This window comes from Sciurus carolinensis, chromosome 1 (genome assembly GCF_902686445.1).
Source record: "Sciurus carolinensis chromosome 1, mSciCar1.2, whole genome shotgun sequence".
Taxonomy (NCBI): Eukaryota; Metazoa; Chordata; class Mammalia; order Rodentia; family Sciuridae; genus Sciurus; species Sciurus carolinensis.
In genome coordinates, this window is record NC_062213.1 from 202,994,677 (window position 1) to 203,006,828 (window position 12,152).

Consider the following 12,152-nt stretch of genomic DNA (forward strand, 5'->3'; position numbering starts at 1 on the left):
TAAGTGAGCTTGCCTGTCTCTTCTGCCCCACCCACGCCCCACCATGGAACCCAGGCCCCAGACGCACTAGGCAAGCACTCTGCCACTGAGCTACGCTCCTCCAGGCCTGGCTGGGTTTTTTTTTTTTTTTTTTTTTTTTCTCTCTCTCTTTTCTTATAAGGACACTAATCCCATGGCCAGGGCTCCCCTCCTGACTTAATCACCCCCACTCTGGTGGTTAAAGGTTGCAACATGAATTTGGAGAAGCCTCCAGTCCACAGTCCCATCCATCAGCCCAGTCTCGAGTACATTCCCAGCCTCTGGAGCGATGAGCCTGGAACACAGAAGCTGGTGTCCAGAGAGCTCCTGGCATGACAGCCCTTCCATCTGGTCACTGCTGTCTTGCAGAAAGGGGACGCTGCTGATCAACAACGTCTTTGCCATCCTCCCTGCCATCCTGATGGGAGTCAGCAAAGTGGCCCAGGCTTTTGAGCTGATCATCCTCTCCCGAATGCTGGTGGGAGTCTGTGCAGGTACCAGGATGGCGGCTGCAGCTCCAAGCTGGATGGGGGCAGCCGTAGGGGGAAGGGCGCTCCAAACCCTTCAGACATGCTCCAAACCACAGGCCAAGGCCAGGTGCAGTGGCAGACCCGGGCCTGCTGGCTCTATCTGCCTCGTTCCCATTGGGGCCTCCTCTGTCTCCATTCCCACTTCCTTGCAAACTCCATTCTTTCTAGGGCCTTCCTTTTACTTAACAAAATGTTCTCTAGGGGAGGATCTTTAGAAACACAGTTTACTGTGAAATACAAATAACTAATAAGAGTTCATAAGGCATCTCCCAGGGAAGAGGTACAGTGTAAACCAAGGATAGGGATTTCAAGCAAAAGAACTACAAAAATGTCAGCAAGGTTTCTTAACCACAGTAGTTCTGTAAAAAATACAGGGCTGGGGAGATAGCTCAGTTGGTAGAGTGCTTGCCTTGCAAGCACAAGGCCCTGGGTTTGATTCCCAGTACAAAAAACATACATATAAAAATATATACATAAATATGTGCTTTAGAAATACTGGAAAATAAAGCAAAAGTTGTATCTCAATCCCACAAAGAGGATAAGTCCTAGGTAAAGGTAAGAATTACCTATTCACCCTGGGAACACACAGAGGCCTAGAATTCTCTAACAGATGTCCCAGCTGGGCAGCTATACCACTATATGCTAGGAATGTCCCCATAGTGAGTTAAGGATTTTGGGGGGGACTTTGTTCCAAACTAAAGACTGGCTTATTTGTTGGGCACAGTGCCACATGCCTATAAACCCAGCTACTAAGGAGACTAAGGCAGGAGGATCACAAGTTTGAGGCCAGCCTGGGTAACTTAGCAAGACTGTCTCAAAATAAAAATAAAAAGGGGCTCAGTGGTAGAGCATCCCTGAGCACCAACAGAGGAAGGAAGGAAGGTGGGTGGGAGGGAGGGAGGGAAAGAAAAGAATCAAAACTGGCCTATTTCCAGCTCAGCCTCAGAGGTGTGACGCCTGTCTCAGGCCCCGCATCTCTTGAGACTGGGCGCTGACCTCAGCCCGCCTTGACTTTCACTTTGCTTGAGCCAGGCATCTCCTACAGTGCGCTTCCGATGTACCTGGGAGAACTGGCTCCCAAGAACCTGAGAGGCACACTGGGAACAATGACTGAGATGTTCGTCATCATTGGGATCTTCCTGGCCCAGATCTTCAGCCTGCAGGCCATCCTGGGCAATGCCACAGGTAATCAGCAGCTTGCAGAGAGTTGGCGCCTCAAGGGTCCTGAGCCCGATGTTCCTAAAGGGCCAGGTCAGAAGAGGCCTGGAGAGTGACCTTTGGGTTGAGCAATATACAGCTAGTGGACACAGATGACCCTCTAGGCAGCATCAGTGAGTGATGGAGACAGGCTGTGCTTGGGAGTGAGAGGAGAGGCTCAGAGACCAACCAAAGTTTTGCTATAAAAGGCAGGAGAAAAGCTGAGCGGTGACTAGGAGGGGAAGCGCGCTCCAGAGATTCTTCCCAAGCTGGGAAAAATATCAGCATATTCGACAGCTATAGGAATAGTGCCACAGGGAGGGAGCTGGTGCTCAGTGTGCAGCCCCAGGACTGCGAAGTGCCTGCAGGTAGACCTCTTCTCCTGGTGGCTTCGGTTTTCTCAGGGAACTAGGAGACAAGGTCATTGCCTGAGTGTGATGGTGGATGGTGGGGGAGCACGGCTGAAGTCTGAGAGAAGGAAAAAAATAGATACCGTCATGGGGCGGGTAGACCAGAGAAGGCACCAGTGAACAGGCTAGAAGGCAAGCCAGTCTGCAGCCCTGAACAGGGTGGAGCCTCTTTACAAGCCTTTCAAATGACCCAGATCACACAAGATCCACACTTTTTTTTTTTTTTTTTCCGGTACTGGGGATTGAACTCAGGGCCACATGCATGCTAAGCAAGCGCTCTCCCACTGAGCTACCCCCGAGTCCATGGATCTTTGTCTTTGTAATCTCCGCAGTAGTTTATTTTTGTTTTGTTTTGTTTGGTACCAGGAATTAAACCCAGGGGCCCTTTACCACTGAGCCACATCCCCAACCCTCTTTTGTATTTTATTTAGAGACAGGGTCTGGCTGAGTTGCTTAGGGTCTCACTAAGTTGCTGAGGCTGACTTTGAACCCTTGGTCCTCCTGAATTCAGCTTCCTGAGCTGCTGGGAATACAGGCATGCACCACCAGGCCCAGCTGTCCACAGTATCTTGAAGGAACTCAGACTAAGAAGTCAGTGAGGGGGATGGATGGAGGACCATTAGATCATTAGTAGTGATCCCCAAACCACCCCCTGCAGCTGAAAATTAAACACTAATTAGAGCAATGGTGCACGCCTGTTCCTAGCAGCTCTGGAGGCTGAGGCAGGAAGATCAAAAGTTCCAGGAGACCTGGGAAACTTAGCAACAATTTTTTTTTTATGTTAGAAAGAGCAGGAGATATAGCACAGTGGTGGAGTGCCCCCGGGGTTCAGTCCCCAATACTGCAGGGGAAAATATCAATTAGGTCCCATTGCCAGGGTTGGACACCCTGCAGGGTTGACTTTCGCCCACCCCACTCCTCACTTTATCAATGGTATTATCACCATCTTTATTTTACTGGTAAGAAAACAAAAACAAAAACAAACAAACCAAGGCTCAGAGAGTTAAAATAACTCATGCACATGGGAGGCAGCCAGTGGGGAGGCGGTGGGGACCCTACTCACATTGTGGAACTCAGTACCCCTTCCTTGACCCAAACCCTGGCAAGGGGCAGCCACAGGCCCAGCACTGGGTCCATCCACCTAGCCACAGCCTCCAGGCCTAGAGATTATGCCACTTCCAGCCGTAAAGTTAGGGAAATGATGTAGGTGCATTTTCTCTAGGGCTCAAATTTTCAGATCATATCCTAGAAATAGGACATGATTTCTAGAATGATTTGAATGACTAAAACTCAGGTTTTTTCAATTGTGATCATTTTCTCCATTCTTAATATGGAACCCCTTTGTGTGTGGGTCCCGTGGCAGCCACCTGTTGGCAAGGACTTGCCCATGGTCCCTGCTTCTTCCAGGGCAGAGGCACCGCACAGAGGCGGGGTGAGCCATGAGGCCGGCTGGGGTCATGTGGCCCTGGGCGGCCTGGTCCAGCGTCATGGTCCCGCGTTGGCTGCTTTCAGGCTGGCCGGTGCTCTTGGCTCTCACGGGGGCGCCCGCGCTGCTTCAGCTCCTCTCTCTGCCCTTCTTCCCGGAGAGCCCCCGCTACACCCTGATTCAGAAAGGAGACGAGGAGGCCACGCGGCAAGGTAGGAGGAGAGAGGCTGCTTCCCCCTCCCGCGCTCGCGCCCCCAAATGCCCTCCCCCTCAGCTCAGAGCGCTCAGAACGGTTGGGGTCTGGGTCACCGGTGGATCCGAGCTTGAGCCCCGCGCAGGGTGGCAACTGGGACGCGGCTACCTTGCTGGGGACCCGGTTGAGGTGCAAAGCCGGGAACGGGGAGCCCAGAGTGGGCCGGGTGCGGACGTCCCCCGGGCCCCGAAGCCTGGGGCGCCGCGCAGTGAGCCCGCGCGGTGGGTCTGCTCCGCAGCGCTGGGGAGGCTGCGAGGTCGCGGCGCCGACGTGGAGGCCGAGATGGAGGACATGCGGGCGGAGGAGCGCGAGGAGCGGGCCGCGGGCCGCCTGTCAGTGCTCAGCCTGTTCACCTTCCGGGCCCTGCGCTGGCAGCTCGTCTCCATCGTGGTGCTCATGGCCGGCCAGCAGCTGTCGGGGATCAACGCGGTGCGCGGGCCTGCGGGGCGGGGCGGGGGGCGGTCTGCCGCCTTCTCCAGGGACTTCCGGCCCTCGCAGGCCATTCTGATGGAAGGAAGCTCGCCAGTCACAGGATGCCCAGGAGGGCTTTGTAATTACCACGTGCAGAGCTCTGTCGGGCCTCCCGGGGGATGGAGGGATGAGTCCGGCTCTGGGAGGGACAGCCGCTCTCTGGCACCAGGGCTTTGCCAGTAAGCAGACCCCCTGGAGAGAGATAAAGCAAAGTCAGACTTCACTTACAGAAGGTGGCGCCACCAAAGAGGGTCAGCCAGGCAGCAGGGCCCCAGGAGCAGCCCCAGAGGGAAGAGCAGCTCTCTGCCCTCTACTTCCACCTCTCCCCACTGGCAGCTTTGTTTTTCCGTGCCATAGAACTTTTTCCTTTGCTTCTCAGTCTCTAAGAGAAAATGCGCCTGCGCGTAGTTCTTTCCCTTCCGAGGAAGAGATCAGCCAGCACTCTGCTCCCACTCCCAGGCTCCAGCCTGGGTCAGGGGCAGCCTGGAAGTCACTGGGCAGTGACCATGTGGCTTTGCTCTCTGTGGACATGCTTCTTTTGCTGAAGCTGTAACTATCCATGGTGTGGAGGGAAGGGCAGAGATCTGAAGAGGGTCGCTTGTAGACCCACCGTCAGAGGTTGGCGGGAGACCCAGTCGATGTTCAAGGGCAGTGTCTTTGGTCCTTCAGGATTCGAGGTGTTTAGCAAGTGATCAAGGGAGAAGTAAACAACACAGGCAGGAGCCACCAAGTGGGGACCCACATGAGAGTCTTCGGAAGTGCCCTTTGTGTCAACAACCTGGGGGCTCGATGGGCAGGCGTCTCCTGCTCAGCCACAGACAGACAAGCTGAACTCACAGTTGGCTTGGCCCAAAATAAGAGACGAGAAGTCGTTGCATGTGGTCTGCGCTTATAGAACAGCAAAGGAACGCGGGGAGACGTGCCAGAGGTGCTTGTGGTCCGTCCCATCTTACAGGTGCAGAACCTGGGCTCAGGGAAGGGTTCAGCCAGGCTCCATCCCAGGAGTCCTGACTCCACCACCACCCGCTGTCTCTTTCCTGTCCCCGTGTCCCCAATCCAGACTTTCAGGACTGTTTGTTGCTTGAGGCAAGAAAGTGGAGCCAGCGGTCTGGGTCTCAGGCCCCTCCCCACAACCCTGAGTTTGTGTTCTAGATCAACTACTACGCAGACACCATCTACACATCCGCTGGCGTGGAGGCCGCGCACACCCAGTACATAACCCTGGGCGCGGGCGTCGTCAACATGGTGATGACCATTATCTCGGTGAGTGACTGGGAAGCGGACTTCCAGTTCGGGGTGTGTAAGCAGTGCCCTGCAGCAGACGGGAGCCCCACAGGGTCAGCAGAGTGCTGGTGTCCATGTTCACATATTAACGACCTGAGTGACCTTAACCAGGCAACCCAAGTGTCCTTCTTTGTAATATTGCAATACCTGCTATTCTCACGCAGGCACCGTTTTTGATGGCAATCCTGTCATTTCAGAGATGAATATTGAAACTGGATACTAATATTGAAACTGTAATGCCTTGATATGCTGCATTACAAAAGCATTCTATGGCAGCATGCTTGCCTCCTGGATCCAGGATCTAGGTTGGATCCCCAGCACCAAAACAGACAACCAAAAGTGACCGGATACAAGTGTCCTGGCTCAAATAGAGGATATGACATTCCTTAATTTAGACTAGTCCCTGATGGTTTTATTCCTATTTCTTGAGTCGTTTTTAGAAAGTTATTTATTGCTTATTTGTATTTCCCAGAGCTAGCCCCAGTCTCAGGGGATTTAGAATGGCAGGAGGGAGAAGTTCAGGACCACAGGAAGAGAGGCTGGTAGGAGGGCAAATCCCTGCCCTGGTTCAGCACCAAGTCCTGCGTGGTCACTTGACTCAGCAAACAGGTTACCACTGCCCTTCAGGAGGCCAGACAGGAGCACAACGGCAGCCTGAGTCTCCTACAGAAGAAGTTAGAAAGGCCAGCTTCGCCTTCTGTGCCGGGTCACACTACGCACTGCCCCTCCAGGGACATACAAAGCTCTTTTTCCAGCTTGGGTTTCTCCAGGCAGGGTGATGGGGAAGAAGGCCCAATTAGGGCTGTTTATCTTGAGGATGCAAAGTAGATCCTGCCCCAGAGGGAAAAGGGTGGGAAGCAGGGAGCTCAGCCTGAGGAAGGGCTTCAGCTTTGGTTTGCACACCTCCCCCTCCCCCATCATTCTCGGTGAATCGGAGAGGCTGCGACCTCCAGGAACTAACGAGGGAGGGGCAGTCCCTCCCGAGCGAGGCCCCAGGTGTCAAAGCATCGAATGCAGAAATTAGGAAATGTGCCTGGCGAGACGGGGAGGAGAGCAGGGAGCGAGATCCACGGGTCTGCAGAGGAGTCGGGGCGGGGAGGGCGCTCGCACCGAGTGAGCGGCTGCTAAGAGGGGGCTGGGTCCGCTGGCAGGGACCGGGCATCCCTCACTGGCTTCCCCGCAGGCGGGCACCGTGGAGCGGCTGGGGAGGCGGCTCCTCCTGCTGGCGGGCTATGGCATCTGCGGCTCCGCCTGCCTGGTGCTGACTCTGGCGCTCGTCTTCCAGGTCTGGCCCCTTTCCTGTCCGGCGGGTGGGGGACCAGGGCGCGGGTGGGAGGTTCCAAAGCACAACAAGCCCGGTCAGACCCCGCGGTGGGCTCAGCCCTCTCCCACTGCTCGGCCCCTCCATGGACAAGGATTGTACAGCCCATCCTGGGAGGAAGTTCATGGAGGATCACTCCCCACCTCCTACACAAAATCAAGTCACTCCGCAGGGTGTCTTAACTGGAAGAGGACAATTTAACATGGAATGTGCATGTCAGTACTAAACATCCAGGCGCAATGCGCTGGCAAACACCCACGTAATGATGCAGGAGAGATGAGGCCGGACGTCATCCATTGGAGAGCAGGTGACCCAGGGCGGTGGATGGGGGGAGGAAGCAGCTGTGCTCCACACTAGGACACGGTGACAGAAGATAAAGCAGCCCCCACGGGAGCAGGAACAGCACGCGAGACCAATCAGAGTCTCGGGGAGGGACTGAGGAGGGGGACCAGGTTCCAGCACAAGCTCAGGCTGACTGTTCTGAAGGCAGTCCCCCAGGGCCACCCCGGGCAGAGCAACCATCCTGGGGTTCTGCCAAATGCAAAGAGCTACGTCACTCTCTAGTATTCAAAATATCTTGGGGACGTGATTCGCTGAACCTGGAAAGGAAACAGTCACAGGAAGGGCTAGAAAGTACTTGGGGACGACATCGCAGCAAGAGTAAAACACAGCCCGATTTAAGGAACGCATCCTTCAGTTTGTAATTCTCTCGGAATACATTAATTAGCTGTGTTCTATGGAAGTTATGCGAGTACATAAGGTAGCCGGTGCCATGGCACACACCTGTAATCCCAGCAACTTGGGAGGCTGAGGCCGGAGGATTGCAAGTTGGAGACCAGCCTCGGCAACACAGGCCCTAAGCAACTTAGTGAGATCCTGTCTCAAAATAAGGACTGGGATTGTAGCTCAGGGGTAGAGGGCTTGCCTAGCACATGGGAGGCACTGGGTCTGATCCTCAGCACCACATAAAAATAAATAAAATAAAGGTATGGTGTCCATCAACAACTAAAAAAATTATTTTAAATAAATAAATAAAAGGTCTGGGGATGTAGGTCAGCGGTTAAGCACCCTGGTTAAGCACATTTAGGGAGTGGAGGAGAAGGAAAGGAGGTAACAGAGCCTAAGGCCGTCTGCAGAGATCGTTGCCCGCCCCTCAGGAACCTTGGCGATGTCCCCAGCAACCCGCCCTTTCACCTTTCTGTCCACCTCGTGGCCAGTCCTGTCCGCTCCCCCTGAAAACCTACCAGCGTCTGTGTACTTCCCACCGTGGGGCCAGCCCCCAGCCGCCCCCTCCGGTTTCTTTATTATTTATTTATCTGTGCCGCACGAGGGGCCTTGGTCACGCTGCTACTTCTCCAGCGCTCCTCGTAGTTTATTTTGAGACAGGGTCTCACCCAGTGGCCCAGGCTGGCCTGGAACTGCTCTCCTCCCGCCTCAGCCCCTGAGTTGGGAGGATGGCGGGCGAGCATGCGCCTGGCTTCCTTCCTCTTTAGCTCAAGGTTCTGAGGGGCCCCCACTGCCTGCGGCCCACCACCCCACCGTCATTCCTGTTGAAAACCAGTCCCGTCCTGTCCCTCCTCTGCTCAGAGGCTTCGGCGGACATCCACCATGTCGTCGGGCTCTGCTGCCCCCGCCTCCCTGGCAGCAGTTCTCCTAATGATGCTTAGAGTCAGCCAGCCAGGTGGCGTGGGGCTCCCGGCTTCGTTTGGTTACAGCCCGTTAATCTGGTTTAGTGTCAGCCATTCCTTAAGAGATCAGAGCGAGGGGTGGTCTGCAGGCGCCCCCTGGCGCGGGTGCTCCTCAGAGCGGTTCCACATACCACTCAAGTGAGTCAGAATCCCAGCCTCCACACCGGATCCCGTGAGAGGCCCCTGCTCCACCAAGTGGCCAAGGTCCTCATGGTCTGCGCTCAGGGCTCTCTGTCCACATTGGTAGGATTGGGACAATGACTTCCTCACTCTGAAGGGGGCTGGGGTTGTGGCTCAGTGGAAGAGCACTGGCCTGGTACGTGTGAGGCCCTGGGTTCGATCCTCACATAAAAAATAAATAAAGTTATTATGTCCATCTACAACTAAAAATTTTTTTTTAATTTTTTTTTGTTTTGTTTTTTTACAGTACTGGGGATCGAACTCAGGACCTTGTGCTTGCAAGGCAAGCACTCTACCAGCTGAGCTATCTCCCCAGCCCTAAAAACATTTTTAAATAATATTTGTGGGCTGGGGAGATAGCTCGGTGGGTAGAGTGCTTGCCTTGCATGCACAAGGCCCTGGGTTCAATCCCCAGCACCAGAAAAAAAAAAAAAAAAATTGTAAAGTGCCAAAAATTGTGGTGGGCACAAAAGTTCATCAAGGGCAGGTTGTGCCTCGGATCCCATGGCTGAGGTAAGGTTTGGGCAGCGTCCTGAGCCAGGCTGCTCTGCACCTGTCCTTGTTCTCCCCACAGAACCCTTGAGGGCAAGGATCCCAGGTGTGACCCCTCCCTGTGGCAGGTGCGCATGTGCACAGGGGGTTCTTGGCCTGAGGTCCTCTCCACCCACACAACCCACCTCGTCCCACAGAGCACCGTCCCAGAGCTGTCTTACCTGAGCGTCGTCTGCATCTTCGCCTACATCGCGGGACATTCCATCGGGCCCAGTGAGTACTGGCACCTTCTCTGCCCCCGCCACCTCTAGGGCTGGGCCGCAGCGGGTGCTCACTGACTGCTTGCTGAATGAACAGATCCTGGATTCACGATGGTTGTGAGTTCCCTCCACCACTCCCCTCTCTTCCTGTCCAGACCCACCCATTCTGCAAGGCCCCACTCGATTCCCTTTTCCTTGATGGCCATTCCACTTCACATTTATTCATTCAGCAAACATTTACCAGTGCCAGCCAGTATCTCACTCAGACCAGTGCCTCACGAATGTGCAGCTGGCTCCCAGAGGTACCCAGACCCAGGGCCAGCACCCAACAGGGAGAGGAGCCTGTGCAGAGGGAACTCCCACCAGCCAGATCCCAGGGGCACCCTGGCACTTGTCCAAGTCCTCCATATGCCACTTGCCTCCAAGCCCACCCCCAGCTCACCTGTCTTTGCTCCCCGCTGACCCCCAGCTGCAACCTCACGCTGCTGCAACCCCAGGTCTGCAGGCCAAGAGCTTCAGCCCCCATGTGGGCCAATCCCTTGGGCAGCCTTGGAGCCTCCAGGCATCATTCCTGTGTGTCCTCCTAAGAATAGAGCCTGAGGAAACACACCTCCCAAGACCGTAGCAACATGCCCCACAGGTCTTCATTTGGGAGGCTCCCTCCATAAATCAAAACGCAGGCACTAAGCCTTTGGACACACTTCCAGGGAGGCCCCACCGAGGCTGTCTGGGCCAGGCCTGGAGCTGCACAGCAGCGAGGCCCACACAGTGGTGCGTAGGGGTGTTGGAGAAGTGAGGTGTTTGGCAGGAAGCCCCCCATGCATCTCAAAGCTAGAGACAGGGGTGCCTGGTGGAGAAGGTGCTGGCGTGTGCGGCCCACCTTGGTTGCAGGCCCTTCTGCCCATCCCTACCTGAGGTGGCCTGGGGCTCCTCCTCTGTGACCCACAGGAGATCAGCTTTAGGGCTGATTTGACATTCCAGCAGGTCCCAACAGATAACCTCCCTTACCTGTACCCCCTTTGGAGAGCAGATCCCCAAGAAAGAGGCCCCCTGAGTCCCAAGCGCACCTTTATTCTGGGGCTTTGAATTCCTCTCCTGGTCTGTCCCCTGGGTCTGTGCATCTTCAGCGGGACCATTCCATCTCCCCACTCCCTGGCCAGGGAACCCAGTTGGAAGAGGGCAGAGCCCTCCTCCTCTTGTGTGCAAAGCCACAGGCGTCCATACAGGACATGAACAGATAGATGGGAGGTCTGTGATGTTACATTTTCATGGAGGTGGCAATCAGGAGAAAATATGGCTTTAGACGTTTGGGACAAGGCTCCTTCAGGGGGTGATATGAAGCAGGACAGAAAAAGACCGACGCCAGGACAAGGTGACTGGCAGGCGCTGCCATTCCCACACGCGCCACAAGAGGGCAGCACGGCCGGGCCCAGGCGCTGGAGCCACCGGCCGGGGACTCAGAGGAGCCGCCAAGAGCAGGTGCTTGGAGAGAATCAGGCCTGAGCAGCTTTCTATCCACTGCACTGCTGCCACCTTTGGCTGGGACAGTTGGCTCTGAGGACACAGCCGTGGACAGGAAATCCCAGGCTCCCCACGCCAACTACAGGCCGGTTCAGCTTCTGCCCTAATGGTGCCCTTCTCCCCTGTGGCCGCCGTGCGCTCCAGGTCCTGTCCCCTCGGTGGTGAGGATGGAGATCTTCCTGCAGTCCTCCCGGCCGGCCGCGCTCACGGTGGACGGGGCTGTGCACTGGCTCACCAACTTCGTCGTGGGCTTGGTGTTCCCGTCCGTCCAGGTGAGCGGCCCCTTCTCCGCATGTGCAAGCCACCCTGTCCCACCTGGGGGGCGGAGGGGCGCCAGTGAGCGGGGAGTGGTCCCTCTTCTACCAAGAACACCTGCGCATTCAGCACGGTGAGGCCTCTGGCGGCTCTAACACGCCCTTGGTCTGCTTTCCGAGATGCACACCAGCTCTACATTCCCAACAGGGGAAGGGCCCAGAGACTGCAAGGTCACTATTGTCCCAAGACTGCGGTCTCCTCTCCAGCGTTGGGAGGGACCCCTTTCTCACTATTTGACTCCTCTAGGAACAAAATGGCCATCCAGAAACTGCCTTATTACTCAGAGGCCTGAGTCCCCATCCCTCTCTGCCCCCTCCTGTCTTCTTCCTGGTCTAGGAGACCATCGGAGCCTACAGTTTCCTGGTCTTTGCTGGCCTCTGCCTCCTCACTGCGGTTTACATCTATGTGGTTATTCCTGAGACCAAGGGGAGGACGTTTGTGGAGATAAACCATATTTTCGCCAAGAGAAATGGAGTGGAGATTCCAGAGATCACAGAAGAAGCAGCTGGGGTTGGGCCTCATGTACCCTCTGTGCCTGCCAAGGAGACCTCCCTCTAGTGGCTCTGTGTGTCCCCCATGTGCCCATATTCTAGGCTTCCCTCTCTGAGAAAGGGATCTTCCTGCCCCAGGCCCCCCGGGAGGTGTAACTCTTTGTGCCCCATGGCAACTGGACGACTTTGGAGAACATGGTCATCATTTTGTTAAGAAGTGGTCGGCTTCCAAAGCTAATGCTGGGCGGAATGGCGATGGGCGGGCATGTGAATATTGATTGGCAGGATTCAATTC

The 12,152-nt window shown here is 55.5% G+C and overlaps 1 protein-coding gene across 1 annotated transcript; it reads left to right on the forward strand.

Moving 5' to 3' along the window:
• The first annotated feature begins 385 nt into the window (after nucleotides 1-385).
• LOC124967281 (solute carrier family 2, facilitated glucose transporter member 7-like) lies at nucleotides 386-11,924 on the forward strand. The gene is made up of 9 exons (XM_047529444.1): nucleotides 386-512; nucleotides 1,581-1,733; nucleotides 3,668-3,793; nucleotides 4,073-4,263; nucleotides 5,458-5,568; nucleotides 6,773-6,874; nucleotides 9,468-9,543; nucleotides 11,196-11,323; nucleotides 11,703-11,924. Exons 1-9 carry the CDS (start codon nucleotides 440-442, stop codon nucleotides 11,922-11,924), a joined length of 1,182 nt encoding a protein of 393 aa, XP_047385400.1. The 5' UTR covers nucleotides 386-439.
• The last annotated feature ends 228 nt before the right edge of the window (nucleotides 11,925-12,152 follow it).

What these genes read in the sequence shown, in the direction of transcription:
- LOC124967281 (XM_047529444.1), top strand. Translation starts at nt 440, where the DNA reads ATGGGAGTCAGCAAAGTGGCCCAGGCTTTTGAGCTGATCATCCTCTCC. An exon ending in CATCCTGGGCAATGCCACAG is followed by an intron (nt 1,734 to 3,667) that starts GTAATCAGCAGC and finishes GGCTGCTTTCAG; the next exon opens with GCTGGCCGGTGCTCTTGGCT. An exon ending in CTCTGGCGCTCGTCTTCCAG is followed by an intron (nt 6,875 to 9,467) that starts GTCTGGCCCCTT and finishes CTCGTCCCACAG; the next exon opens with AGCACCGTCCCAGAGCTGTC.